The sequence below is a fragment of the Branchiostoma floridae genome, unplaced genomic scaffold (genome assembly GCF_000003815.2).
Source record: "Branchiostoma floridae strain S238N-H82 unplaced genomic scaffold, Bfl_VNyyK Sc7u5tJ_1560, whole genome shotgun sequence".
Classification (NCBI taxonomy): domain Eukaryota; kingdom Metazoa; phylum Chordata; class Leptocardii; order Amphioxiformes; family Branchiostomatidae; genus Branchiostoma; species Branchiostoma floridae.
The window spans coordinates 13703-39964 of NW_023365758.1; the positions used below are offsets into that span (position 1 = coordinate 13703).

Sequence of the window (26262 nt, forward strand, 5' to 3'; positions counted from 1 at the left end):
CAAATACAGATTATCAAATCAAATGCGATAACTTCCGAAAATAGTTTCATCAGGTTGGTAGAATATAGGATGAAGGAAAATTCCTTTTTTAAAAAACCACTGAAAGAAGAAAAGAAGTCGGCAGTTACAGACCATATCGCCAGGCCTAGGAACAATTGCTTAATTGACTGGGAGGGGCGAAGGTCATAGACAGGGAAGACAATAGGCGGGCACGGTGGATTAAGGAGGCCATCTGGATAAGAAAGTCAACCCCAGTGATGAACCGGGACGAGGGAGGATGCAAGCTAAGTCACGTTTGGGATTGTTTTCTCACCGCAAAAGCGCCACCTACATCGGCTACATATAGCGGTGAGAAGCAGAACTCCAGTTAGAAGCTCTGACGATGTGTCAGAGAGACATCGAAACGTAAGCCATGTAAGTAACTACTGGTTGTGTAAAAAAAAACTCTCCTTCATCCCAAATGCGATAAGTCCGGCATTTCTGTTTCATAGAAATATAGCTAATAAATACACATGGTCAAACACGCTGTAGTTTATGAATACACCAACCCAACATGTGTGATGAGTGCGGATTCACCAGGATGGAACTTTGGTATAGTTGCATGACTATTAAATAGCCGTATATCAGTATCCACTATTCCAGGATAAAAGAGACAAAAAAAAGTTACACAGTAGAAGTGGCAAGGGTAAGATGTAGCAGCAACATGTAACTGGAGAAAATGATGCGTTGACAATTTGTCAAATCAGTATGGCTAGAGAAATCGTAAACGTGGCGGTATTATGATAATAGATGTTAATTGTAAATGTAATAATGTCCGGGATTTCGAGAGCCAAGTGCAAAGTTTTATAGCTACGTATCTGCTGTAGTCAGAGATGTAGTCATGAAGCTATACATGTAGATGTCACAATATGTGTAATTGTTAAGGTCTTTTTTCTCAATAAAGATTTAAAAAAATTTAAAAAAGAATCAGTATGCACTATGTTCTAAATAATTGTCGATGTACTCCTCGTTGTGGGATAAACAACGTCATTTTTGTTCAGGCCAATGGCGAAGTGAACGCCCGTTGTATGCATATCTAATACGCTAGACCTTGTGCATACTGTATGCATTAACATGATAGAAACATTCTGTATTGTATGCATACGAATAAGCGGCTACACTTACTTATTTTGTAAAATCATATCCAGTTGCTTGAGTAACTGCTTTTTTGCGTATCTTATCACCTTGTTGTCTAACCTTCATTGACATATCAAACTGTATGTTATTTCTGTAATAAAGAATCGATACTGACATTTCTGACTGAAATCCTAGCGTATTGGTATCCAAATGCTGATTTAACACCATGTCATTGACTTTTTACTTTATTTCTTTGTTACATTCTAAGCAAAATGTCGCTAGGTTATATTTACCGTGTGCGTTTATCAACAAATGATGCATGCGAACGATTGATTGATTGATAGATTATCATTAAAGCCTTCTGATAATTTGCATCACAAAGAAAGATAAAGTCAATTGTTCCTTCAACCCAACTTTGCTTTCCGTGCTGTTAATACCTGTTATCTATTATGGCGATCGAATGTAACGAGAAAGCATTACGAGTGCGACCGCGTAGCACAGTGGTAGTTTATTCGCCTCGGAACCGAGAGGTTGTGGGTTCGAATCCGACTGCCGTGCCACCGATTTTGTGCCATTGAGAAAGGCACTTTACACGGCTTTCCTCACTTTACTTAGGTGAAAATGAGTACCTAGCTTCGGCTATGACCGTCCCTCGGATAGGACGTTAAATGGAGGTCCGTGTATGGGGAGAGCCACACCCCATGCACGTTAAAGAACTCCCACACGTGCGATTTTGCGGTGTGCGTTGGTGCAAATCCTTCTGTCGTGTGTTGGTGATTCATTCATTTTGACCATCGGGTCACTTCAAATCACCCGGATGCAGGCCTGGCGAACCTCTAGCTGTCTCGTATCAGCCACATGGTGATTTACATCATTCAACCGGACGGGTGTGTCACCCCGTAAGGGGCGGTATAACCCGTCGTGTGTAAACATGTGCGAACATGGCTACGGCTAGTTGGGCAGCCCTGTAGACTCCTTCACCGGCCTCTCTGGGAAGTATTCCCGGCATATTCCCGGTTAAAAATCGCGAATCGACCCCCCCCCCCCCCCCCACAAAAAAAAATCGCCAAGCTTCCCAGGGAGGCCGGTGAAGGCGGCTAGCAGCCCTGGCTGTTTGTTAACCAATAGATAAACCATAGAAAGCATTAAGTACATTATCGGAAGCATTCATTCATAGTTATGATAAACGCAACTAAATCACTTTTGCATATCGATTCATAGCTAGGATACAATAACTGCTTTCCAACAGATCTCTCCAGTGTCACTTAGGACAGATAGTGTCTGAAACTTCTGACCGTTTCGAAAATCATATCCATTTGCTTGAGTAACTGCTTTTTGGCGTATCTTATAACCTAGATGTCTACCCTTCATCGACGTTTAAAGGTATACCTTAGTCCAACTGCTTCTCGCTTAAAAGGTTTATCAAATGACGTGGGGAAGGTGAATTATATGTGCTACCTACCAGCAAACATCGAATCATCGAGAAATTATACACATTTACATGTACATGTATCAGATTCATGCAAAAAAAGTATATTCTTTTATTTAAAATCATATCCAGTTGCTTAAGTAACTGTTTTATAGCGTACATTACCTTTATTGCATACATTACCTTTATGACATACATTACCTTTATAGCAAACATTAACTTTATGGCATACATTACCTTTATGGCAAGTCGAGTCCTTTTACACCTTGCGTTACCGCTTGCGCCGCTTGGATATGCCACTCTTTGATCGAGCAGACTGATATGTTCACATGGATTACCATTAGAGCTGTAAAACCAGCAAACATGCAGACAGACAGTATTGAAAGCATTGATTTGGCAGTGAAATAAAGATACATCGTTGTGATAGGTTAAAACATTATGGGTAATCAGGTATATCAACTTTGACCTTCGACCCTCATGGTGCACAAGGGTCAGATTAATTGTCCGCCATCTTGATTTTCGGAGTATCACGCACGATTCGTTTTGCCTCCAGTTTGAGGCTGTTTTCAAGACAATTCAACACATCAGTAATTGATCAACCCAGTAAACAGGTAGGTAAGACAATTTTATACTACCTATCCAGTCTTCTTCTGCTAATTCTTTTGGGCAAGGGTTTTTTACTTGAACTAGTATAGTCAAGGAGCTTTTATCAGATCGAGTCAGTATGGGGAGGGGGGCATTACGACGTAAATGATTTGTAGACATCGACAAGGTTTACCAGTGCAATGGTTTGATGCACTTGGGCTTGATGGCTCTTTAGATTCTGAACCGTTTTTCGTTTGGGGCGGGGTCTTCCTAAAATTGTTGCACGTTTGTAAATGCGTGTGTGTACTAGCATGTGTGTTTGAGTGCATGCATGTGTGTGACTGTGTGCATGTAATCTCCAAGCAGGTTTTCCGTGGCATAAGACAGTATCATAAGCATGGTGTGGCATTGCGTAGCCAATTTACTCCTCTGTCGGCTCAACACCTTCCCCAGCTTATGGTACTGTCTTATGCCACGGAAGATCTGCTTGGAGATTAGTGTGCATGCATGTGTATCCTTTATGCATTGTGTATGTGTGTGTGAATGTGTGTGTGCGTGTGTGTGTGTGTATGTGTTTGTATGCGAGTGTGTGTGTGTGTGTGGTGTGTGTGTGTGTGTGTGTGTGTGTGTGTGTGATGTGTGATGTGTGATCTAGGATACGGAACAGACTTCTATTCAATATTTACCCCTGTTGTGGGATAACAAAAAGTATGGGACTACTGGGAGTGTTTGCTATCTTTAAATTTTAGATGATTTGTTGTTCTTCATATAGAAATGGACCAGAAAAACAGTGAGATTGCAATGGACGATCTACTAACTACACACCCCGGAAACGAGACAGACAACAGCGACAAATCAGACACGGGAAAACAGCAGGATGAAAAGGGGAACATCCCATATGGGGAAAAGATCGGAGAAGAATCTGACCATCCTAACCTACAGGGTCAACAAACAAAGCAGTTAGACAGGCTTCAGGTTAAACGCTTTGCGTGTACGGAATGTGATTATCGGGCAGCCACAAAAACTGAACTATTGAGGCACACGAGAAGACATACTGGTGAGAAACCCTATAAGTGTGGAGAGTGCGGATACAGGACGGCCGATAAATCTGCCTTAACCGTGCACATGAGAAAACATACCGGTGAGAGACCCTATAAGTGTGACCAGTGCGACTATTCTGCTGCCGCGAAGGATACTTTAGACCAACACATGACTACACACACCGGAGAAAAGCCCTACATGTGTGGAGAGTGTGGGTACAGGACGGCTGACAGGTCCCGCATATCTGTACATATGAGAACACATACAGGTGTGAAACCCTACAAGTGTGACCAGTGTGACTATTCTGCTGCACAAAAATCCAATTTAGACCAACATATGGCTAAGCACACCGGAGAAAAACCATACATGTGTGGGGAGTGTGGATACAGGACGGCTGTCAGATCTAACCTATCTGCACACATGAGAGTACATACAGGCGAGAAACCTTATAAGTGCGACATGTGCGACTATTCTGCTGCAAAGAAAGACCATTTAGAGTCACACATGACCAAGCACACCGGCGAAAAACGCTTCATGTGTGTGGAGTGCGGATACAGAACTGCTCACATGTCTTACTTAACCGTACACATGAGAACGCATACAGGTGCGAAACCTTACAAGTGTGACCAGTGCGACTATTCTGCTGCAGTGAAAAGCAGGTTAGACGTACATATGGCTAAACACACCGGAGAAAAACCATACATGTGCGGAGAGTGCGGCTACTGTACGGCTCATAGGTCTTACTTAACCGTACACATGAGATCACATACAGGTGACAAACCTTACAAGTGTGACCAATGCGACTATTCTACTGCACAGAAATCAAATTTAGACCGACACATGGCTATACACACCGGAGAAAAACCCTACATGTGTGGAGAGTGCGGATACAGGGTGGCTGACAAATATACCTTAACCGTACACATGAGAACACATACAGGTGTAAAACCCTATAAATGTGACCAGTGTGACTATTCTGCTACAACGAAATGCCACTTAGACCAACACATGGTTAGACACACCGGAGAAAAGCCCTTCATGTGTGGGGACTGCGGATACAGGGCGGCTTTCAAATCTAGCCTATCCAAACATAGGAGAAAACATACAGGTGAGAAACCTTATAAATGTGACCAGTGCAACTTTTCTGCTGCACAGAAAGGAAATTTAGACCAACACATGGCTAAACACACCGGAGACAAACCCTACATGTGTGGGGAGTGTGGATACAGAACTGCTCGCAAGCCTAACCTATCTCGACACATGATCAAACATACAGGAGAAAAACCTTTCGTGTGTGGGGAGTGTGGATACAAGACGGCTCACAAGTCAAATTTAACGAAGCACATCCGACGACACAGGGGTGTGAAACCTTACAAGTGTCACCAGTGTGACTTTTCTGCTGCACAGAAAGGCGATTTAGACCAACACATGGCTCAACACACCGGCGACAAGCCCTACCAGTGCGGAGAGTGTGGGTACAGAACTGCTCGCAGATCTAACCTAACCGTACATATGAGAAAACATACAGGCAAGAAACCTTACAAGTGTGACCAGTGTGACTATTCTGTCACAGATAAGAGGTGTTTAAAGAAACACATGGTCGTACACGCCTCTTGAACAACAACAGTTTGTTGGCTCCATGAACAAGTACGTTAGGCCTGCACATGGTCAAACAGTCTCAGAAAGACGGAAGAAAGGAAGACGGAAGAAACGATGGGAAGACAACATGGAGAATGGACCGGGTTGAGTTAAGCAGAAGCCATAAGAGCGGCGGAGAACAGAGACAGGTGGAGGAGAATAGTGGATGGAGTCATGGTGCCCCAACGACCCATACAGAGGTCAGGGGATAGGTGAGGTGAGATGAGGTGGTCAAACACTGGACGGTTGAACAGCAACAGTTTGTCGGCTCCATGAACAAGTAAGTCGGGCCTGCACGTGGTCAAACAGACCGCTGAGAAACCCTTCATATGATTAGAACGCGGGTTCACAGGGATGCGGAACTTAAATTTAGCGGCATCTAGAGACTATTCAATGTACAATATTCAAGACTGTAGAATCACGATGAGGGAGGCGGCCCAATCAAAAGAAGAAGTAAACGGCATATTACTGCTGTGATGGCGAATAGATACTAATATTATCGGTGATAATAATACCTTAATTAGGTGAATGTCAATATAACGATGCAGCCATTGACTTTATGCTAATATTTCATACATCATATCAAACGTTGTATCAAATGTATTATATGTAGTGATAGCATTACTAGTAGTAGTATGTTATGATGCTTTACATTATCAAAATTCATGTTCTATGTTGTACATCTACAAAATATCAAAAATAAAAAAGTAAAATCAAGTGTTTGTTTTAGACGTGCTGTTTATACACAGTACAAATCATAGTTTAAATATCGATTGCCAGATAAATGACCTGCGGGACAAATATCGGTATTACAGCGCAGGCGCAGATGGCCAACTCAAACGGATAGGTGGCATTGGCGAAAGTGCCTGTAGAAATGTTTTTTCTTGGGATATGTTTAGATTTTGGTGGTGCATATTTCAGGTATGGGTTTCTACCTCTATATTGTGTCGAAAAAAACAGACACTATGACCATGACATGTCCAGAACTCGAGACAGAAGTTCCACTTCAGTACCCTAACAAGTCGCTAGGGTGCAGTCTGATTTTTTTTCATATATATCTCATCAAGACCTACCCACATACCAACTAGTTAATACAATCCATCCAAGCCGTCTAAAGTTATGCTGTCTACGCACACATATGCAGTTGCACGTATTCACACACACAGACATTCGCACATGCATACATACAAACAAACGCCACCGAAAACGTCACCTTCTAATTGGTAGATAATGAAACAATTTATACAACCCAACCCAAGAACAGCATTATTCTAGCAGAGCAAAGTAATACAATTACGTCATTATTATGGAGAAAAGACTGTACGGGGTAATCAGGTATATCAACTTTGACCTTCGACCTCCACAAAGCTGAAAGGTCAGTTTGCCAGGTCGCCATTTTGATTTATCGGCTGATCACGGGAAAGAATCCTTTGTTTCCAGTTTGGCCATTTTTAAGACAACTCAACACGTTAGCAGTAAATCAGCACCATAAACCAGTAGGTAAGGCGGTTGTTTACCTTAACTAAACTTTTGTATGAGTGTATATTTGATTATGTTTATGTATGTAACGTTATTTGTATGCGTGTGTGTGTCTGTGTGTGCATCTGTGCGTGCGTGTACGTGTGTGATACTGACTTCGAATTGTTATATTCCATATGAATAGAGTTAAGTGCAGTAGATACGTTAGCGTTCCAAGACAACAAGGCGGGTATAGATAGCATGAGGATGTTTTTTTTTTTATCTTCCATGAAATTCCAATTTTGACGAATTTATTGCTCTTTTCAGAAATGGGCGAGAGAAGCGATGAGGTCGCTATGGACAATCTGTCAACTGTTCACCCTGGGGACAAGACAAGCAGCATCAAGAAATCGGGAAGGCAGCTGAACAAGGATGGGGACATTCCATGCGAGGAAACAAGCGGCGGAGCAGAATCTGTCTACCATCCTCCAGCACAGGGTCGAGCAGAGCAGACGGACAGGCTTGCGGTGAAACGCACTGTGGACAGTCGCTTTGTGTGTACGGAATGTGGCTATAGGGCAGCCTCTAGGTCTCACCTATTGGTACACGCAAGAAAACATACAGGTGAGAAACCCTATAAATGTGACCAATGCGACTATTCTGCTACACAGAAGGGAAATTTAGACCAACACATGGCTAAACACACCGGAGAAAAAAACTATAAATGTGATGAGTGTGACTATGCTGCTACGCAGAAAGGAAATTTAGACCGACACATGGCTAAACACACCGGAGAAAAACCCTTCATGTGTGGAGAGTGTGGATACAGGACGGCTGACAAGTCTTCCTTAACCAGACATATGACAACACATACAGGTGTGAAGCCTTATAAGTGTGACCATTGTGGTTATTCTGCTGCACTGAAAGGAAATTTAGACCGACACATGGCTAAACACACCGGAGAAAAGCCATACATATGTGGCGAATGCGGATACAGGACGGCTCACAGGTCACAGCTATCCGCACATATGAGAACACATACAGGCGTGAAACCCTATAAGTGTGACCATTGTGATTATTCTGCTGCACGGAAAAGAAATTTAGACCGACACATGTCTAAGCACGCCGGAGAAAAACACTATAAATGTGACCAGTGCGACTATTCTGCTGCACGGAAAGTATATTTATATCAACACATGGCTAAACACAATAAACCCTACATGTGTGGGGAGTGCGGGTTCAGGACAGCTGACAAATCTTACTTAACCATACACTTGAGAACACATTCAGGTGTGAAACCTTACAAGTGTGGCCAGTGTGATTATTCTACTGCAAGGAAAGGCCATTTAGACATACACATGACGAAGCACACCGGAGAAAAACCCTACGTGTGTGGGGAGTGCGGATACAGAACTGCTCGCAAGTCTGCCCTATCCCGACATATGAGAACACATACAGGCGATAAACCTTACAAGTGTGACCAATGCGACTATTCTTCAAATGATAAAAGGTGTTTAAAGAAACATATGGTAACGCACGCCTCTTGAACAGTTCACTGTGACGGTTGAACACAAGTTTGTTGGCTCCATGAACAAGCAAAGTAGGGCCTGCACATGGTCAAACATACCACTGAGATACCCTACATGTGAGTGGAGTGCGGGTTTACAGGGATGTGGAACTTACATACAGCGGCATCTAGAGACTTCGCGGCCGTCTGTCGTGTATTTTAAATCGTGGTTATGCTCTCAAATGTCAGTTTTGCAAGTTTCTTTTCCGTTCAAATACTACTTAGACATACCTATTAGTTTAGTCATTAATACATATAGTTCTTGTTTTTTGCATGCCCCAATCTTGCGGAAACACATATTTAACAGTAAACGGCATAATACTGCTGTAATAAGATACTGATATTCTAGGTCATAATACTACTTCAATTCAGTGAATGTCAATATAACACTAGTCATTTACTTGGTGCTGTTGATGTATATTTTCAATGGTTGTGGTTATGCTTTGAAATTTCAGTTTTGCAAGTTTATTTTCTGTTCAGATGCTACCTAGACATACCTATTAATCTAGTCATTAATGCATATTGCAGTTTTTTTTGCATGCCCCAATCTTACGGAAACACATATTCAATACAATAAAGATAAAGATAAAGATTCAATACAATAATTAATTCAGCACTAAATGGCATAATACTGCTGTAAGAAGATACTGATATTCTAGTTCATAATTCTACCTCAACTATATGAATGTCAATATACACTGCAGTCGTTGATTTGGTGCTGGTGTTTCACACATCATATCAAACGTTGTTAGATTATCTTCATTCCGAGTATTATAAATCGTAGTAGCATCAGTTTGTAGTTTCTATGAATATCCATAATATATCACAGCAGTTTTTACGCCTAGCGGGGCCAACGGCTTGACTCCACCACCCGAAATGGCGAATACAATGCCTTACAACAAACAGTCACCGCTCTTGTGTCCTTGGGAAAGGCAAATTACACAACTTTTCTCACTTTACTGATGTGAAAATGATTACATAGCTTCGGCTAGGGTCGTCCCTCGGATAGGACATTAAATGGAGGTCCGGTGTTCGGAGAGAGCCATACCTCAAGCAGGTAAAAGAATCCACCGTATTTATCGAAAAGAGTCGGGGTCATTCCCGTTATGAGTGATTGAAAGCCAACAGTCTCTTGGCCGCAATTGGGGCAATTACTGTCGTATTGAGTGCTATTTAGCCCCGCCTATTGTAAGCTCAGCCCCTGGCTGCGAAGAGAGAGTAGTCGGCCCAACCAATGATGATAATAATATGTCGGAGCTGGGGCCACCCTAGGCATTACTAGAATTACTCTGGTCCATGAACCCATGGAATCCGATTATTCGATCTATATAGATAAGACAACACCGAACACTAATTAGAACACCCAAATCACTCTTCAAGCAGAGATATAACTTCACATAAATTTTCTTTAAATGTATGAAACAATTGAATAGCATTAATGAATAGGTTTAAGAATAGGTGAAACTGTATGAGGTAATCAGGTAGATCAACTTTGACCTTCGACCTCAACAGCGCTGAAAGGTCAGTTTCAGGCCGCCATTTTGATCACGGACAAGAATCCTTTGTTTCCAGTCTGGCCGTTTTTAAGACAATTCTACACATTAGCAGTCAATCAGCACCACCAAACCAACCGGTAGGAAGCGAATTTTTTTACTGCCTGTACACGTTGCCTGAGTGTATATTTTTATATGTATGTATGTAACGTTACTGGTTGTATGCGCGCGCGTGTGTGGAAGGCTATGGGACGAATGAATGAATGATTAAATGTGTGTGTGTGTATGTGTGTGTGTGTGTGTGTGTGTGTGTGTGTATGTGTGTATATATGCATCTATGTTGTTGTTGTTGTTGTTGTCCTTGTTTAACGTCTACTTCTCCGCTAGACATGGTCTCTTGGTGCTTTTTCTGCTGGGTGCTCTTAGATTTGTTGACCTCGCTGGTGCTTGTACACTGGTGCTTTGCGTATGCGTGTTTGGGGTGTTCTAGACCTGCTCGGCGAACCTTCTCGTGTCTTCAATGTATTTGGTGAACGCCAAATACATCCTTTTGTTTGCTTCGTTCGTCAGGTCGCTTCGCATTCCTGCTAGGGATACAACATCCATCGTTCTTTCTTGTTGAGGGATTCCGTTGTCTTCATATATGTTGTCAATTTCTTTCATTAGATGTTGTCTGGTGTTCTCATATTTTGGGCATTCATACATGTAATGGTCTATATTTTCCCTTGTACCGCATGTGCTACAGTTTGGTGTCTCCGTGGGGTCAATCCAGTTTTTGTAGGCGTTTAGCTCCGTGTGTCCACTCACGAGTTGGTTTATAGAGATCTGAGTCGTTCTTGACCCCCATGTGCTGCATTTCTTCTTCAAACTCGTGTTGGCTTTCTGCATGTGGCTGCTAGTTGTTTGGTTCTCTCTTCTTCTTTGCCATCTTTTTACTGCTTGTTCTTCTATGTGCTTCATTGCTTGTTGCTTAGTCCATGTCGTGTTGTTCTCTGTGTGTTTAGCTTCTTCTGCAGCTAGCTTAGCTTGCATGTCTGCTAGCTCGTTTCCTTCAACTCCCATGTGGCCTGGGCACCATTCAATTTGTATGTTGTGTCCTTTCTGTTGGATTTCAAAGAGCCTCTGTCTTGCTGCATTCACTAGATCGTTGTAAGCTTCTGCCTGTTGTAACGAGCTGACGTTCTCAAGGGCCGCTTTACAATCACAGAGTATGAGGATTCTTCTGTTTTTGCTTTGACTTCTATGTAGGGTGTTCAGTGCTAGGTAGATCCCCTGCAACTCTCCTTCGTAGTTGTTGGACTTTGCAGCTACTGGTTTTCTAACTGTGTAAGGTTCAGTTACTCCCCACTGCTCGTAGATGACCGCAGCACACCCTGTTGGACCGGGGTTTCCTAAGGATGAACCATCTGTGAAAACTACCGTGGTTGGTGTTTTCTTCATCTCGTGTAGTATTTGCTTTACTTTCTCTTTGGCTTCCTCCTTGTTAGCAGGGTTTGTTGTGGTGGGAAGGAAAGATCCTGTTATCCTGCCCACTGAGAAAGGGGGTAGCCTGGAGTCGTAGTAGCATTCCTTGTCTACTGTGCTGACCTCTATCTCCCCCTTCATTTCTTTAAACCTGGTTTCGAGAAGATGTAGGGTTGTGCCGATCTTCTCTTCGGATCTTTCTTGTGCTATTTTATCATATATGGGGTTCCCCGTGTGTTTTGTTGCCATTCTCAAGTAGGCTTGTGCTTGCCGGCATGTTAGATGTATGTCAATAGGCATAATGCCAGTCAGCACTTCCAGTGCGTCTGTACTCGTTCTGATCTTGCAACCGGTTGCAGCCAAGAGAGCTTTTCTCTGTATGGGGGCGTACGCAGCGTCGTGCTTCTGTCCTGCTCTGAGTGTACATTCTGTTCCGTATTCGAGAATAGGTCTGATCATTGCTCTGTACAGCTGGAGGTGAGCCTCCTGGTTGGGATTTTTCTTAGCATTGGTTACTTTGCTAATTGCTTTTAAGGCTTTGTATGCTTTAGTCTGGGTGTTGCAGATGTGACTTTGGAAGTTCAGCTTCTCGTCTAGTGTAATCCCTACCAGTTTGACTTCTGGGATGATGTCGATGTTCTTGTTGTTTACTTCAAGGCTGTCAGCAGTTGGCTGGTCTATGTGAGGTGGAGAGAAAACCATGGCTTTGGTTTTGCTTTCTTCGATACGCATGTTCCACAAAGGGCACCAAGTCGATATTACGTGATCGATACTTGTCTCTACTTGTTTTGATACCTCTTTTACGTCTGCGCCACTACACCAGGCTGCACCATCATCAGCATATTGGAAGTTGTCTAGTCCTGTTTGATGGTAGGCATCCGCTGTGTAGATATTACAGAGGGTGGTAGAAAGTACAGCTCCCTGTGGGATGCCTACTTTACTGATCTCCGGTTCTGTTGTGATGGTGTTGACTTTAAATCTGGTTTCTCGACCTCTCAGGAAACTCTCTAGGTAGCAGAGTGTCCTACCCTTGACCCCTTTTGTTATTAGTTTGTACAATAGTCCTTCTTGCCATATGCGATCGAAACATCCTTCATAGTCGGCAAACACCGCAACCGTGGTTTCATTATTCTTCCAGGCTTCTTCGATGTGTTGCACTAGCCTTAGCACTCCGTGCGTAGCTGTACGATGTTTTCTGTATGCCTCTTGGTATGGTGATAATATGTGGTTGGCTTCTGCCCACCACGTTAGTCTGTTGTCAACTATTCTTTCCATTAGCTTTCCAACCACACTCGAGAGTGTTATAGGTCTGTAGCTTCTTACTTTGTTGTAGTCGTCTTTTCCAGGTTTCTTAATGAGTATTTTATTGTCTTGTTTCATTGCCTTAGGGATCTGTCCAGTTTCCCATACTAGGTTCAGCATGTGTTGTAGGGCTATGGTCAGGCCATCTCCCCCATACTTGATCATAACTGGTAGTATTCCTTCTGTGGGGCTAGGAGAGCTGCTTGCGTCCATTTTTCTGATGGCGACTTTCACCTCTTCTAGGGTAAGGTCTAGGTTGAGGGTGTCTTCATGTGTGTCTTCTTCATATGTGTGATCATCTTGTAGTCTTTGTTTCTCATGTTTTATGGAGATCTCCACCGCTTGGGTGATGTTTTGTTTCCAGGTTGCAAGTTCTCCTGTGATTTCCACACCCCCTGGAGCATACTCTGTTGTGACTGCATGTGCTATTTGTTGATCAGTTGTGGCTATTGTGCCATCTTTCTGTCTTATAGGTTGGATGGTGGGTCTGGAACTTCTGCCTAGCTGGTTTTTGATAGCTTTCCAGAATTTCTGCGGTTTTCTGGGGTCCATATCTTTAAGCTGTTCGTTCCAGTATGTGTTTCGTGCTTCTTCTTCCATGTTTGTTAAGATCTCTTTCTCAACAAATCTATAGATTCTATGCGTGTTTGTGCAAGTGTACATGTGTTTGTATGTGTATGGATAAGCGTGTATCTATGCATGTGTGTGTGCGTGTGTAATACGGCACATTTCTGTATTATATAATATAAATAGAATAGAGTAGATAAGTTCCTGTTCCAGGACAACAAGGCGGGTATAGAAAGCACGAGAATGATTTTTTTTAAATCTTCCATGAAATTCCAATTTTGAACGACTTATCCTTTTCAGAAAGGGTCAAGAGAAGTGGCGAGGTTGCTATGGACGATCTGCCAACTGTACATGCAGGGGACGAGACAGGCAGCATCAAGAAATTATACTCGGGAAGGCAGCAGAACAATGAAGGGGACATCCCACGCGAGGAAACGTGCGGAGTAGAATCCGACCATCCTCCCGCACAGCGTCGAACAGAGCACACGGACAGGTTTGCGGTGAAACGTACTGTGGACAGACGATTCGAGTGTACGGAATGTGACTATAGAGCAGCCAAAAAATATTGTCTAGTAATACACACAAGAATACATACAGGCGAAAAACCCTATAAATGTGGCCAGTGCGACTACTGTGCTAGGCAGAAAAGTAGTTTAGACCTTCATCGCACTACTAAGCACAGCGGAGAAAAGCCATTAATGTGTGACGAGTGCGAATACAGGACTGCCGATAGGTCTAACCTATCAGTGCATATGAGACTGCATACAGGCGACAAACCGTATAAGTGTGACCAGTGCGATTATTCTACTGCGCGGAAGGGAAACTTAGACCGACATATGGCTAAACACACCGGAGAAAAACCTTATAGTTGTAGAGAGTGCGGGTACAGGACGGCTGACAGATCTTCCATAGCGGTACATTTGAGAAAACATACAGGTGAGAAACCTTATAAATGTGACCAGTGCGACTATTCTGCTGCAAAGAAAGACAATTTAGACCGACACATGGCTACGCACTCCGTAGAAAAGCCCTACATGTGTGGTGGGTGCGGATACAGAACGGGCAACAGGTCTCACCTAAACCGCCATATGAGCAGACATGCAAGTGTGAAACCTTATAAATGTGATAAATGCCACTTTTCTACTAAATGGAAAGACTATCTAAAGAAACACTCGTTAAAACATACGTCTTAGGGATACAGTTGACACTTGCTAATACGGGACCCTCGGCATCTATAACATCCGGATACATGCAAAAATTGCAGGTGAATACTTCAACACAGGTCTAATCAGTGCGAATATTTTGTTTCATGAAGATGTAATTTAGACGTACACAGGGTGAAACAGACTGCTAAATCATAGTGGTCCTTCTGCATTGTGAGATATACAATGTTCCGTTTCTCCCCTGTAGATATACCCCTGTAGATACCTAATACCATAGACTTTGTTAGTTGCAGATGCAAACATCGATACCGTAAGTCTCAATCTGATGTGTAAAACCGTATAAGGTATTAAGTCTGCATATTAAGGAGTGCCGATATCTATGTATAGTTAGCATACATATATTTTTTAACTATACGTCTTTCACTTTATACGTTTTTATGATATTGAAACGTTGACATTAGATTTTATTTATATCATTTATTATCATTATAACACTCCATTGTGATCATGCATATCGTATGAAATGATAACACAAACAGAACTGTTCGCTTCCGATACCTTCCAGTGCTGTTCATGCATGTCATCTATTTGTCAAAATATGAATTTGCAACCACCTTCAAAGCAAGATGAAATTATTCGATGTTTACAGGATGAAGAGGACATAAAAAAGTCTATATGCTACCATACATATGCTCACAAGAAACCAAAATGCAGTACTTTCAGTACACAATTGTACACAGGTTCTTGATCACCAACGCATATTTAAAAAAAGATACAAATTTAAGACTCTGATCAATGACCATATTGACTCGCGGTCGGGGTTGACTTATTTATCTAATACAATTCTGGTACGTCTGAAGTTCTAGGCATTTCTCAATTTGCACGGCGATCAGTCAAAAATCACCATGCGCGAATACGGAAAACACTGCTGTGCACACGTATACGCCTTTACCGGTACGTGCCCTGCGACTGGAAAGCTTACCCGTGGAGGTAATGGTTCAGTCCGGCATGATGCAACTACGCAGGAACGGACTTTGGCATTCCTGACATTCCTGTGGAGTTTTTGGAATTCTTTGCAAACGGTCGCTTACTATACTATTAGGCTCGCCCACCAGGCGTCGCCAAAAAGATAAAATTTGAAGACTCGGATCAATGCCCATATTGCGAAGAAAAGCAGACAATAGTACATCTTTTCGCGGAATGCCTCACTGTCAAAATTTTCTGGAAAGAGTTTACTGACTGGTGGAAAAAAGAAAATCAGCATCCCGCAGGTCTTACCAACAATGAAATTATTTATGGTCACCTGTCCCACCTTCAAAACAATAAAACATTGAACAGGTGTATCATACAGGCCAAATATTACCTTTTCTGCACCGCCATTAGCAATGTCTACCCCACGTTCCATGCCGTAAAGCATAAACTACCAGAGTATGTTTAAGATAGCTAGTATAAGTGGTTTCAAAGTGATGTAAGTTGCCAATTGTAAAGTGTTGTAGTTATGTATCTGTTGTAGTCGGAGATGTAGTCATGATCATGAATCTGTACATGTAATTGTAAATGTCACAACGTCTAGGATTTTGAGAGCGAATTGTAAAGTTTATAGTCATGTATTTGCTGTAGCCGGAGATGTAGTCGTGAAGCTATACATGTAAATGTGTGTAATTTTGATCTTTTTTAAAAAATTGAAAAAAAATCAATTTGCAGTTATTGAATTAAATTGTTATTTCGTCCGCTTCTTTTTTGTCTACCTGTGTGTCTAACCTTTATCGACATATTCTTTCTTTCATATACTAGCTAACAGACATTTGTCATACATAGGAGTGTCCTTTCTGTGACGTCACGACCTAAATGCCAAAATGCTACCAAAGAGCACACAGTAGACAATCGGTTTTAATATTTAGTCAATTTAATCAATAATAAATAGACGCTGATATTCTAGGTAATAATGCTACTTGAACTAGGTGAATGCCGATATAACGATGTAGGGCATTGTAACATTGATCATTTCTATCTCATCAAGACCTACCCACATTCCAAATATTTAATACAGTCCATCCAGGCCTTGAAGGTATGCTGTCCACGTTTGTGCATAAGCACGCATTCATAAACACAAACATAGTTTTACGCACATGCATACTTACAAACACTACCCAATAACGTCACCTTTTAGGTAATAAAGCAAATGATACAACCCAGGAACAGCGTTATTTTAGCAGAGGAAAGTAATGCAGTTAAGTTTTATGTCGTTAAATTGTAGGGGTAATCGGGTGAATCAACTTTAACCTTCGACGTCCACAGAGCTGAAAGGTCAGCTTTCCAGGCCGCCATTTTGATTCATCGAATGATCACGGGCAGATCCCTTTGTTTCCAGTTTGGTCGTTTTTAAGACAAGTCTACACATTAGCAGTTACTCAAGACCATAAACGGGTAGGTAAGACATTTGTTTGCTGCCTATCTACGTTGTAAGAGTGTATATTTGTTTATTTGTATCATTGTATGTAAGTAACGTCATTTGTGCGCGCGCGCGCGCGAGTGTGTACATGTGTGTGTTGTGTGTGTGCATCTATGTGTGTGTGTGTGTAACGTTATTTGTATGTGCGCGTGTGGTATGTGTATATGCATCTATGTGTGTGCGCGCACGTGCGTGTTTGTGCATGTGTGTGTACGTGTGTAATACGGACTACAGCTTGTTGTATTCCATATGAATAGAGTAGACACGTTAGCGTTCCGGGACAACAATGTGGGTGTAGACGGCATGGGAATGTTGTTGTTTTTTTATCCTCCATAAAGTTCCGATTTTGTAGGAGTTATTGTTCTTTTCAGAAATGGGCGAAAGATGCAGTGAGGTCGCTATGGACGATCGGTCAACTGTACACCATGGGGACAAGACAAGTAAAAGCGAGAAATTAGACACGGAAAGGCAGCAGAGCAATAAATGGGGCATTTCACGCGAGGAACCGTGCGGAGTAGAATCTGACCATCCTCCTGGACAGGTCCATACAGAGCAAGCGGGATTTCTTGCGTTGAAACGTACTGTGGACAGACGCTTCGAGTGTACGGAATGTGACTATAGGCCAGCCAAAAAGGTTAAACTATCGAGACACACAAGAAAACATACTGGCGAGAAACCTTATAAGTGCGACATTTGCGACTATTCTGCTGCAAAGAAAGACCATTTAGAGTCACACATGGAAAAGCACACCAGCGAAAAACGCTTCATGTGTGTGGAGTGCGGATACAGAACTGGCAAGTCTACGAAAACCTCGCCTTCCGCACTGGTGTTCCAGTGCTGAATCAATTGTCTGAACGGCCTCAGCACTGGTTTTCCAGTGCTGAAATTCTTTCAGCACTCGTTTTCCAGTGCTGATCGGCCTTGTTCGAGTGCTGAAACTCCCTCAGCACTGGTTTTCCAGTGCTGAATTTCTTTCAGCACTCGTTTTCCAGTGCTGAACTTCTGTCAGCACTCGTTTTCCAGTGCTGAACTGCCGCCAGCACTCGGTTACCAGTGCTGAAATCCGGGGATTTGTTGTTGTTTCGGGGCCGGGTCAGGTCAAAGGTCATTCAGCACTGTTTACACAGTGCTGAAATCTCCGTCAGCACTGGAACCGAGTGCTGATATACAAAAACCTCGCCTTCCGCACTGGATTTACCAGTGCTCGAGGACACTTCAGCACTGGAAAACCAGTGCTATGAAATCTTCAGCACTGGAAAACGAGTGCTGACGTCTTTTAAGGACTGGAACGATGTGCGAACCAGTGCTGACGTCCTTCCAGCACTGGAATCTCCCAGTGCTGAGAGGGGTACAAGATGTAAATTCGAAGGAAAGATAAGTTATTTCGTGCAAAGAAAATTGTAGTTGTGCTATCCATTCGTTATGTAATTGAATATATGTATACTGTATAAGGGATAAGGGATATATATCATTTATAAAATGAATGAAGACCTTTATTGCACATTTTTTTTATAAAGTACTGATAGCGGTACTAGTCAAAGGACGCAAATTTGATTAAAGTTACTTCGTGCAAAGAAAACTTCGGGTAAAGTTGTGTATTTTATTCGTTGTCCATGTGTAATTGAAAGGTAGATATATGTATATGTGTATAAAGAGGTGTTTAAGGGATAGCTATCATTATAACAATAAGCAACTTGATTGTGTGATTGTGATAGATATAGCCCTTTTGGGAAAGATTTGGGTGGTCCTGAAAAGGGCCGGGGTGCTGTGAGGCAGACTTCAGCCTGCCTCCTCGTTGTTGTTGTTGTTGTTGTCGTTGAAGAGGCGCCGCTGAACTTCCAAAAGGATGAGGTCTTCCATAGGTGACGTTTATAATCCAGCAATGTCTTAAGTTTTAGTAGTAGAGCATAGGACGTATCGTAATTCCAAATTACTGTATATCTCAGAGTCTCCCGATCTCTCAGCACTCTGTTTCCAGTGCTGAATATTCGTCAGCACTCGTTTTCCAGTGCTGAATGTTCGTCAGCACGGGAAATCCAGTGCTGAACGTTCGTCAGCACTCGGTTTCCAGTGCTGAAGCCGGCGTTTCGAGTGCTGAGGGCGCGTCAGCACTGGATTTCCAGTGCTGACGAACATTCAGCACTGGAAATCCAGTGCTGACGCCATCTTCAGCTCTGGGTTCCAGTGCTGAAAAAGGAGGGAGAGGTTTTCGTAGTTTTGCACAGAACTGCTCACAAGTCTCACCTAACCGCACATATGAGAACACATACAGGCGAGAAACCTTACAAGTGTGACCAGTGCGACTATTCCGCTACACATAAATCTCAGTTGGATAGACACATGGCTAAACACACCGGCGAAAAAAAAATTGATTTGTGGAGAGTGCGGGTACAGGACGGCTGACAGGTCTTCCTTAACCGTACATATGAGAACGCATACAGGCGTGAAACCTTATAAATGTGACCAATGTGACTATTCCACTGCTCAGAGAGGAAACTTAGACCGACATATGGCTAAACACACCGGAGAAAAACGCTACATGTGTGGAGAGTGTGGATATAGGTCGGCTGACAGGTCTGCGTTAAAATCACATATGGTTAAACATACAGGTGTGAAACCCTATACATGTGACTATTGCGACTATTCTGCTGCACGGAAATTTCATTTGGATCGACACATGGCTAAACACACCGACGAAAAGCCCTTCATGTGTGGAAAGTGCGGATATAGGGCTGCTGACTTGTCTTACTTAACCGTACATATGAGAACACACACAGGCGAGAAACCCTATAAATGTGACCAATGCGACTATTCTGCTACAAGGAAAGATTACTTAGAGAAGCACTTGATCAAACACACTTCTTAGGGATATAGTTGACGGTTGCGAATACAGGACGGTTGACATAGTTGACCTATCCAGACACATGCAAAAAGTACAGGTAAAGATTCAAAACAAAAAAAGTGATCAGTGCGGCCATATCTGCTTCTTGGAAAAGAAAGGGGGAGGGGGCATCAGTAGACATTGCGACTAGTTGTGGACATCGACAAGGAGTAACAGTTTCTCGCTTTGTCACAATATTTGCATTGACCAGTAATTTAGACCTACACGTGGTTGAACCTTACTTGTGTGGGGAGTGCGGGTTCACCGGGATGGGTTGGAACCTACCTGAAATAGTAACTAATACTACACAAAGCCGTCTGTCAACGTTCACCAAATTTCAAATCTTGGTTATGCTCAGAAATGTAAGTTAAGCCGTTCCCTTTCTGTTTCAGCCCTAAGCCATTTGAACATATCTATTATTTATTTGATATAGACTGGTTACTGTTTGAACATAGACATTTTTCGTCGAACGTATCTAAATGCATGTATTTCATACTAAGGGTGTAATTTTTCTATAATACTAGTAACTGATTCATGCTGATATTACTAGCTTAAAATGCTACGTAGTCATAGACTTTTTCTTATATCACTTGAAACGTTAGATTATATTCATTTCATTATTAGTAGTAGTTATATGAGTAGTAATATTACTAGTAGCAATATAGTCATTATGCTTTACGTATTACATCTGTACTTATATAACTACATCACAGATGCCTTAGGAAGCGAAAACCAGTTAAACCAAGATGTACCAGTATGCAACACCATGCTTTAGTGGTTATGATGCAATCAAATACAGCATTCTTACATCTCTGTAAGTTTGTTTTATTCTTTGCCGTTATTTATACGTGTATTTAATACTGTAGTTTATAAGAGCATGAACGCAAAACATTAAGTGGTATGTTCTACTGAGACTTCTAGGGCCGCCGAACTTTTGTCATTTTGTATCCATTCTTAATTTTTATAGCTACAAGATGACTTTGACAGATGCTATCTGTGTATTTGTACTTTACCTGCACTTATTTTAGGCATAAACGAACCCAAAAAATATATATTACCAAAACTTCACTGGGCATTCTAAGACCTACAAAGTCTTTGCTAATTTGTGTATATTTCTAGTCTTTCTAGTAGTCCGAGATGACTTTGGCAGATGCTCCGTTGTTGTTTTGTTATCGTTTGGAAGTTTTCATAATAACATCTTTCATGTTTAATCTTATATTATCATTTAAATTTATCATCAAGATCAACCCACAAAGCAACTATTCAATACAGTCCATCCAAGCCGTCTAAAGTTATGCTGTCCACGCACAAACATGCATATGCACGTATTCATACATACAAACATACGCACATATATACATACAAACACCACCGAAAATGTCACCTTCTAACGTTATGATAGGTAATAAAACAAAGTATACAACCCAAGAACAGCAGCATTATTCTAGCAGAGTAAAGTAATACAATTACGTCATTATTATGGGTTAAGGAATATGTTCAACTGTACGGGGTAATCAGGTGAATCAACTTTGACCTTCGACCTCTGCCAGGCCGCCATTTTGATTTACGGATAATCACTGGCAAATTTCCTTTGTTTCCAGTCAGGCCGTTTTTAAGACGATTCCACACGATAGCAGTTAATCAGTACCATAAACCGGTAGGTAAGACATGTCTTTACTGCCTGTCCACTGCTTGCCTGCTTTTTCCTTTGTACTTTAGATTGAACACAGGTTTCTTTCAGGAAATCAGTGATCGATTTGTAGAAAGGAGAGGGGGGCAGCAATTACTAGTTGTTTACATATCTAGGCAAGGATGAACAATGATACGGTTTGATAACTCTTTGAATTAAACTATCTAAAGGAATTTAATCTATGTTAGGGTTAATGTTAGGGTTAATCACAGTTAGCCTGTCAATTGAACGATCGATTCTGAAGGATTTGTTTTTGGGTGTGCCCATTTACTTTTATTTTCGAAACGTGTGTGTGCGTTTGTGTGGTTGTACGTGTGTGTGCGTTCATGTGCGTGTGTACGAGGCTCGTTCTCATTTAAATGTCGAAATGCTGTCGCTTGACTTAACGCCTTGATATGGAGCAAATTATAGACAACATCACTGGTTCCTTTATTTTTCCACAACCCCTGTAATGTTAACAAAAGATGCACAACAACATTCGTATAGGTTGATGGGTTAGAAGATTATCATAGTCGCGGGTGGGATTTCACACCCTAAAAAATGGCTGTCGCCTGAGAAAAAACGAAGAATTCAAATAGTAGCCAAAAATGTAACAATTCAGTTCCCAGAATGATTGTTCGGTAGCTGAAACCAGCTGACCAGGCCCTCTGACCGATCACGTCAGATCGCTCCTGTCACTGATCTTGGAGGCTGTGTGAGGTGGTTTATGCCTGTCGCCAGATTCTGTAACAAACGTTACCACCACGAGTACGATGGTTGCCACGGTTATATTATTCACGTGTAAGACTAGACATGGCCGTTTTTGTGACGATGTACAGTTTTTCTGGCTTTCTAAAGAAACAAGAAAGGGTTGTTAAATGTCATTTGTATCCCACCTTGCTTAACAGAATGTTGTACAGAAATGACTGTAACAAACGTTACCATTGTTTGATGCTGTCTAAGCTTTCTATTTGACCTGGTGTAAAAAAAGCTGCCCACTTTTTAAATGTTCCTAGGGACATCCACTTATACCTAAATGATGTAGCCAATAAGGTAAGTCATTTCGAAGAAAACAGGGTAAAGTCTACTGTTGTAACAAACGTTACCGGTAACGTTTGTTACCTGCCCTGTAATGCATTACCAATGGGACCGAAAATAATAAGTTGCCATTTTTTGGCTATGGTTAAAAGAGGAATTTTCCCAAACAGCCAAGTAGTTTTCAATGAAAATAAAGCCGATTTATTTTTCGACCAAAAAAATGCCATTTTCGACATTTCAATGAGAACGAGTGACGGGTGTGCACGTTTTTGTGTTTGAAACTGAGTGTGGGTGTATGTGTGTGTTTGTGTGTGTGCCTGTGTCTGTCTGTCTGTCTCTCTCTCTCTCTGAGATCTAGAATAAGAATTACACAGGGATGTTTTATACCGTTCGTCATTTTTGTTTTTAGAAATGGACGAAAGAAACAGCGAGGTTGCTATGGACGGTCCCCAAGCTGTACACCCAGGAGACGAAACAAGCATCAGCATAGAAATAGACATGGGAAGAGAGCAGAACAACGAAGGGGTCATTCCAAACGAAGAAACGTGCGGTCCCGCCGGAGTAGAATCTGAGCATCCTCCCTCACAGGGCCATACAGAGCAAGTGGACAAGCTTACGGTGAAACGTATTGTGGACAAACCGGACAAACGCTTTGTGTGCACGGAATGTGACTATAGGGCACTCTCAAATGCTCAACTGTCAATACACAAAAGAAAACATACTGGTGAGAAACCCTATACATGTGACCAGTGTGACTATGCTGCTGCAAAGAAAGGAAATTTAAAGAGACACATGGCTAAACACACCGGAGACAAGCCTCTCTTGTGTGGAGAGTGTGGGTACAGGACGACTGACATGGCTTTCTTAACCATACACATGAGAAAACACACTGGCGCGAAACCTTACAAGTGTGACCAGTGCGACTATTCTTCTGCACAGAAAGGCAACTTAGACCAACACATGGTTAGACACAACGGAGAAAAACCCTTCAAGTGTGGGGAGTGCGGGTTCAGGACAGCTTTCAAGTCTTCCTTAGCCACACACATGAAAAGACATACAGGTGTGAAACCTTATAAATGTGACCAGTGTGACTATTCTGCTGCAGAGAAATCCACGTTAGGCCAACACATGACTAGACACACCGGTGAAAAGCCATACATGTGTGGAGAGTGCGGATACAGGACGGTTACCAGGTATTCCTTAACCGTGCACATGAGAACACATACAGGTGTGAAACCTTATAAGTGCGACCAGTGTGACTATTCTGCTGCAAAGAAAGGGCATTTAGATTCACACATGGCTAAACACACCAACGAAAAACCCTTCATGTGTGCGGAGTGCGGATACAGAACTGCTCACAGGTCAAACCTATCACGGCATATGATCAAACATACCAGCGAGAAACCTACCAATGTGACCAATTAATGTGACTACAGAGATAAGGTATCTAAACAAACACTTGAACAAACACACTTCTTATGGACACAGTTTACAAGTGTGTATACGGGACGGTTGGCAGGTCTAACTATCCGGTCACAAACAATACCAGCGAAGACTCAAAACACAACTGTGATCAGAGCTACTTTTCTGCTTCATCAAAGTAGTGTATACCTGGACATGGCCAAACACAATGTAGGAAAAATGAAGAAAGAAATTATGGGTTAGTGGACTGCGGGTTTACCGGGACGGCATTTATATATATACGTCATCTATCAATGTGCACCAAATTTTAAATCATTGCCATGTTAAATTTAAGTTCTTTCTTTTATATACTAGCTAACAGACATTTTCATACACAGGACTGTCCTTTCTGTGACGCCACGACCTGTAGCCAAAATGTCCTACCAAAGAGCACACAGTAGACAATCGGTTTTGATATTTAGTCAATTTAATCAATAACAAATAGATGCTACTTGAAGTGAATGTCAATATAACGCTGCAGTCATTGGCATGATGCTGATTTTTCATATATCATATCCAACGTTGTTAGATTATCTTCATTCCATGTATTATAAGTAGTGGTAGCATTACTAATAGTAGTATATTATGCCAATTTACATTAACATGATTTATATCATCTACATCTACAACACCATCATCGGTCGGCTGCATTTCTGCGGTGCAAATATCGGTATTACAGCGCAGGCGCAGATGGCCAACTCAAAAGGATATGTGGCCTTGGTAAAAGTGCCTGAAGAATTCTTTTTTTATTGGGATATGTTTGGACATTCTAACGCTAGTTTACCTTTATTCGTAGGGTACCCTTTATCCGTTCTTTTAAAAAAAATATATTTAGGGATATCAAGTCCACAGATGATGATTTCAAACTGCAATATTTCTAAAATAGCACAATTTGAAACTACCGTTCATCGATTTGATATCCCAAGACACCCTGTTTAGTAACACAGCGGATATAGGTTACCCCGCGGATAAAGGTGAATTAACGTTAATCATTTTTATATCTCATCAAGACCTACCCACATTCCAAATATTTAATACAGTCCATCCAGGCCTTCAAAAGTTATGCTGTCCACGCACAAACATGCACACATTCATTCATACACACAAACATACACACATGAATACATACAAACATACATACATGCATATATGCAAACGTTGCCGAAAACGTCGCCTTCTATGGTAGGAAATGAAACGAATAACACAACCAAAGAACGGCGTCATTTTAGACAGAGTAAAGTAATACAGTTATGTCGTTAAACTGGACGCGGTAATCAGGTAAATCAACTTTGACCTTTGACTTCCACTGCGCTGAAAGGTCAGTTTGCCAGAACACCATTTTGATTGATCGGATGATAACGGGCAAGATCCTTGTTTTTCCAGTTTGCCGTTTATAAGACAATGCTACACATTAGCAGTCAATCAGCACCATAAACCGGTAAGTAAAACATTTTTCTACTGCCTATTCACATTTTCTGCTAATTCCTTGGTACTTTAGATTGTTTCTTTGAGGAAATCAGTGATCGATTTGTACAAAGGGGAGGGCGACAGTAAATACTACTTGTTGACATTGGCAAGGATGAGCAATGATACGGTTTGATAACTCTTTCAATTAAGCGATTCTTGAGCATTTAAGGGGTCTTGCTAATTTTTAATCAATCACGATTTGTTTAATCGCGGTTGTATAATTAAATCATTTGTGTCTGTGCATACGTATCTGTGTAGTGTTTACATGTGTGAACTTTACAGCGAGGATCCGGAGCACGGGGTCAGTGTGTGAGTTTGAGTGCGTGTATGTGCGAGTATTGGTGCGTGTGCTTGACATCGACAAGGATTGACAATGTCACGGTTTGATAGTCTTCTGAGGGATTTGTCTTTGGAGAGGGGGTCTTTCTAAATTGAAATTAGGAGGGGGTCTTTCTAAATTGTTACGGCCGT

General features: G+C 41.8%; 8 protein-coding genes across 10 annotated transcripts in view; 7 read left to right on the forward strand and 1 right to left on the reverse strand.

The window, feature by feature from the left end:
• Positions 1-3053: 3053 nt before the first annotated feature.
• On the forward strand, positions 3054-6698 carry LOC118408199 (gastrula zinc finger protein XlCGF57.1-like). The gene is made up of 2 exons (XM_035808833.1): positions 3054-3160; positions 3903-6698. The coding sequence occupies exon 2, from the start codon at positions 3905-3907 to the stop codon at positions 5786-5788; it is 1884 nt and encodes a 627-aa protein (XP_035664726.1). The 5' UTR covers positions 3054-3160; positions 3903-3904; the 3' UTR covers positions 5789-6698.
• LOC118408207 (gastrula zinc finger protein XlCGF57.1-like) overlaps positions 3064-26262 on the forward strand; it is a 64697-nt gene continuing 41498 nt past the window's right edge. Inside the window, exon 1 of the mRNA XM_035808848.1 lies at positions 3064-3156. The gene's annotated coding sequence lies outside the window, so the exon portion shown is untranslated. The remainder of the gene's footprint in view (positions 3157-26262) is intronic.
• LOC118408221 (gastrula zinc finger protein XlCGF57.1-like) lies at positions 7181-9340 on the forward strand. 2 transcript variants are annotated; one of them, XM_035808868.1, is made up of 2 exons: positions 7181-7309; positions 7595-9340. In XM_035808868.1, the coding sequence occupies exon 2, from the start codon at positions 7597-7599 to the stop codon at positions 8812-8814; it is 1218 nt and encodes a 405-aa protein (XP_035664761.1). In that variant the 5' UTR covers positions 7181-7309; positions 7595-7596; the 3' UTR covers positions 8815-9340. The 2 variants fall into 2 exon arrangements, with proteins under 2 accessions (XP_035664761.1, XP_035664762.1); XM_035808869.1 differs by having other exon boundaries at positions 7184-7305.
• Positions 10344-15049, forward strand: LOC118408236 (zinc finger protein 525-like). The gene is made up of 2 exons (XM_035808895.1): positions 10344-10467; positions 13961-15049. The coding sequence occupies exon 2, from the start codon at positions 13990-13992 to the stop codon at positions 14851-14853; it is 864 nt and encodes a 287-aa protein (XP_035664788.1). The 5' UTR covers positions 10344-10467; positions 13961-13989; the 3' UTR covers positions 14854-15049.
• Positions 10814-12523, reverse strand: LOC118408194. Its single transcript, XM_035808827.1, has one exon. The coding sequence runs from the start codon at positions 12521-12523 to the stop codon at positions 10814-10816; it is 1710 nt and encodes a 569-aa protein (XP_035664720.1).
• Positions 17649-20554, forward strand: LOC118408159 (zinc finger protein 320-like). Its single transcript, XM_035808797.1, has 3 exons — positions 17649-18069; positions 19885-20030; positions 20549-20554. The coding sequence occupies exons 1-3, from the start codon at positions 17649-17651 to the stop codon at positions 20552-20554; spliced, it is 573 nt and encodes a 190-aa protein (XP_035664690.1).
• LOC118408230 (zinc finger protein 525-like) lies at positions 21709-24502 on the forward strand. Of its 2 annotated transcripts, none has more exons than XM_035808887.1 (2): positions 21709-21813; positions 23273-24502. In XM_035808887.1, the coding sequence occupies exon 2, from the start codon at positions 23275-23277 to the stop codon at positions 24286-24288; it is 1014 nt and encodes a 337-aa protein (XP_035664780.1). In that variant the 5' UTR covers positions 21709-21813; positions 23273-23274; the 3' UTR covers positions 24289-24502. The 2 variants fall into 2 exon arrangements, with proteins under 2 accessions (XP_035664780.1, XP_035664781.1); XM_035808888.1 differs by having other exon boundaries at positions 21715-21817.
• Positions 25546-26262, forward strand: part of LOC118408220 (gastrula zinc finger protein XlCGF57.1-like) — a 57708-nt gene continuing 56991 nt past the window's right edge. Inside the window, exon 1 of the mRNA XM_035808867.1 lies at positions 25546-25762. The gene's annotated coding sequence lies outside the window, so the exon portion shown is untranslated. The remainder of the gene's footprint in view (positions 25763-26262) is intronic.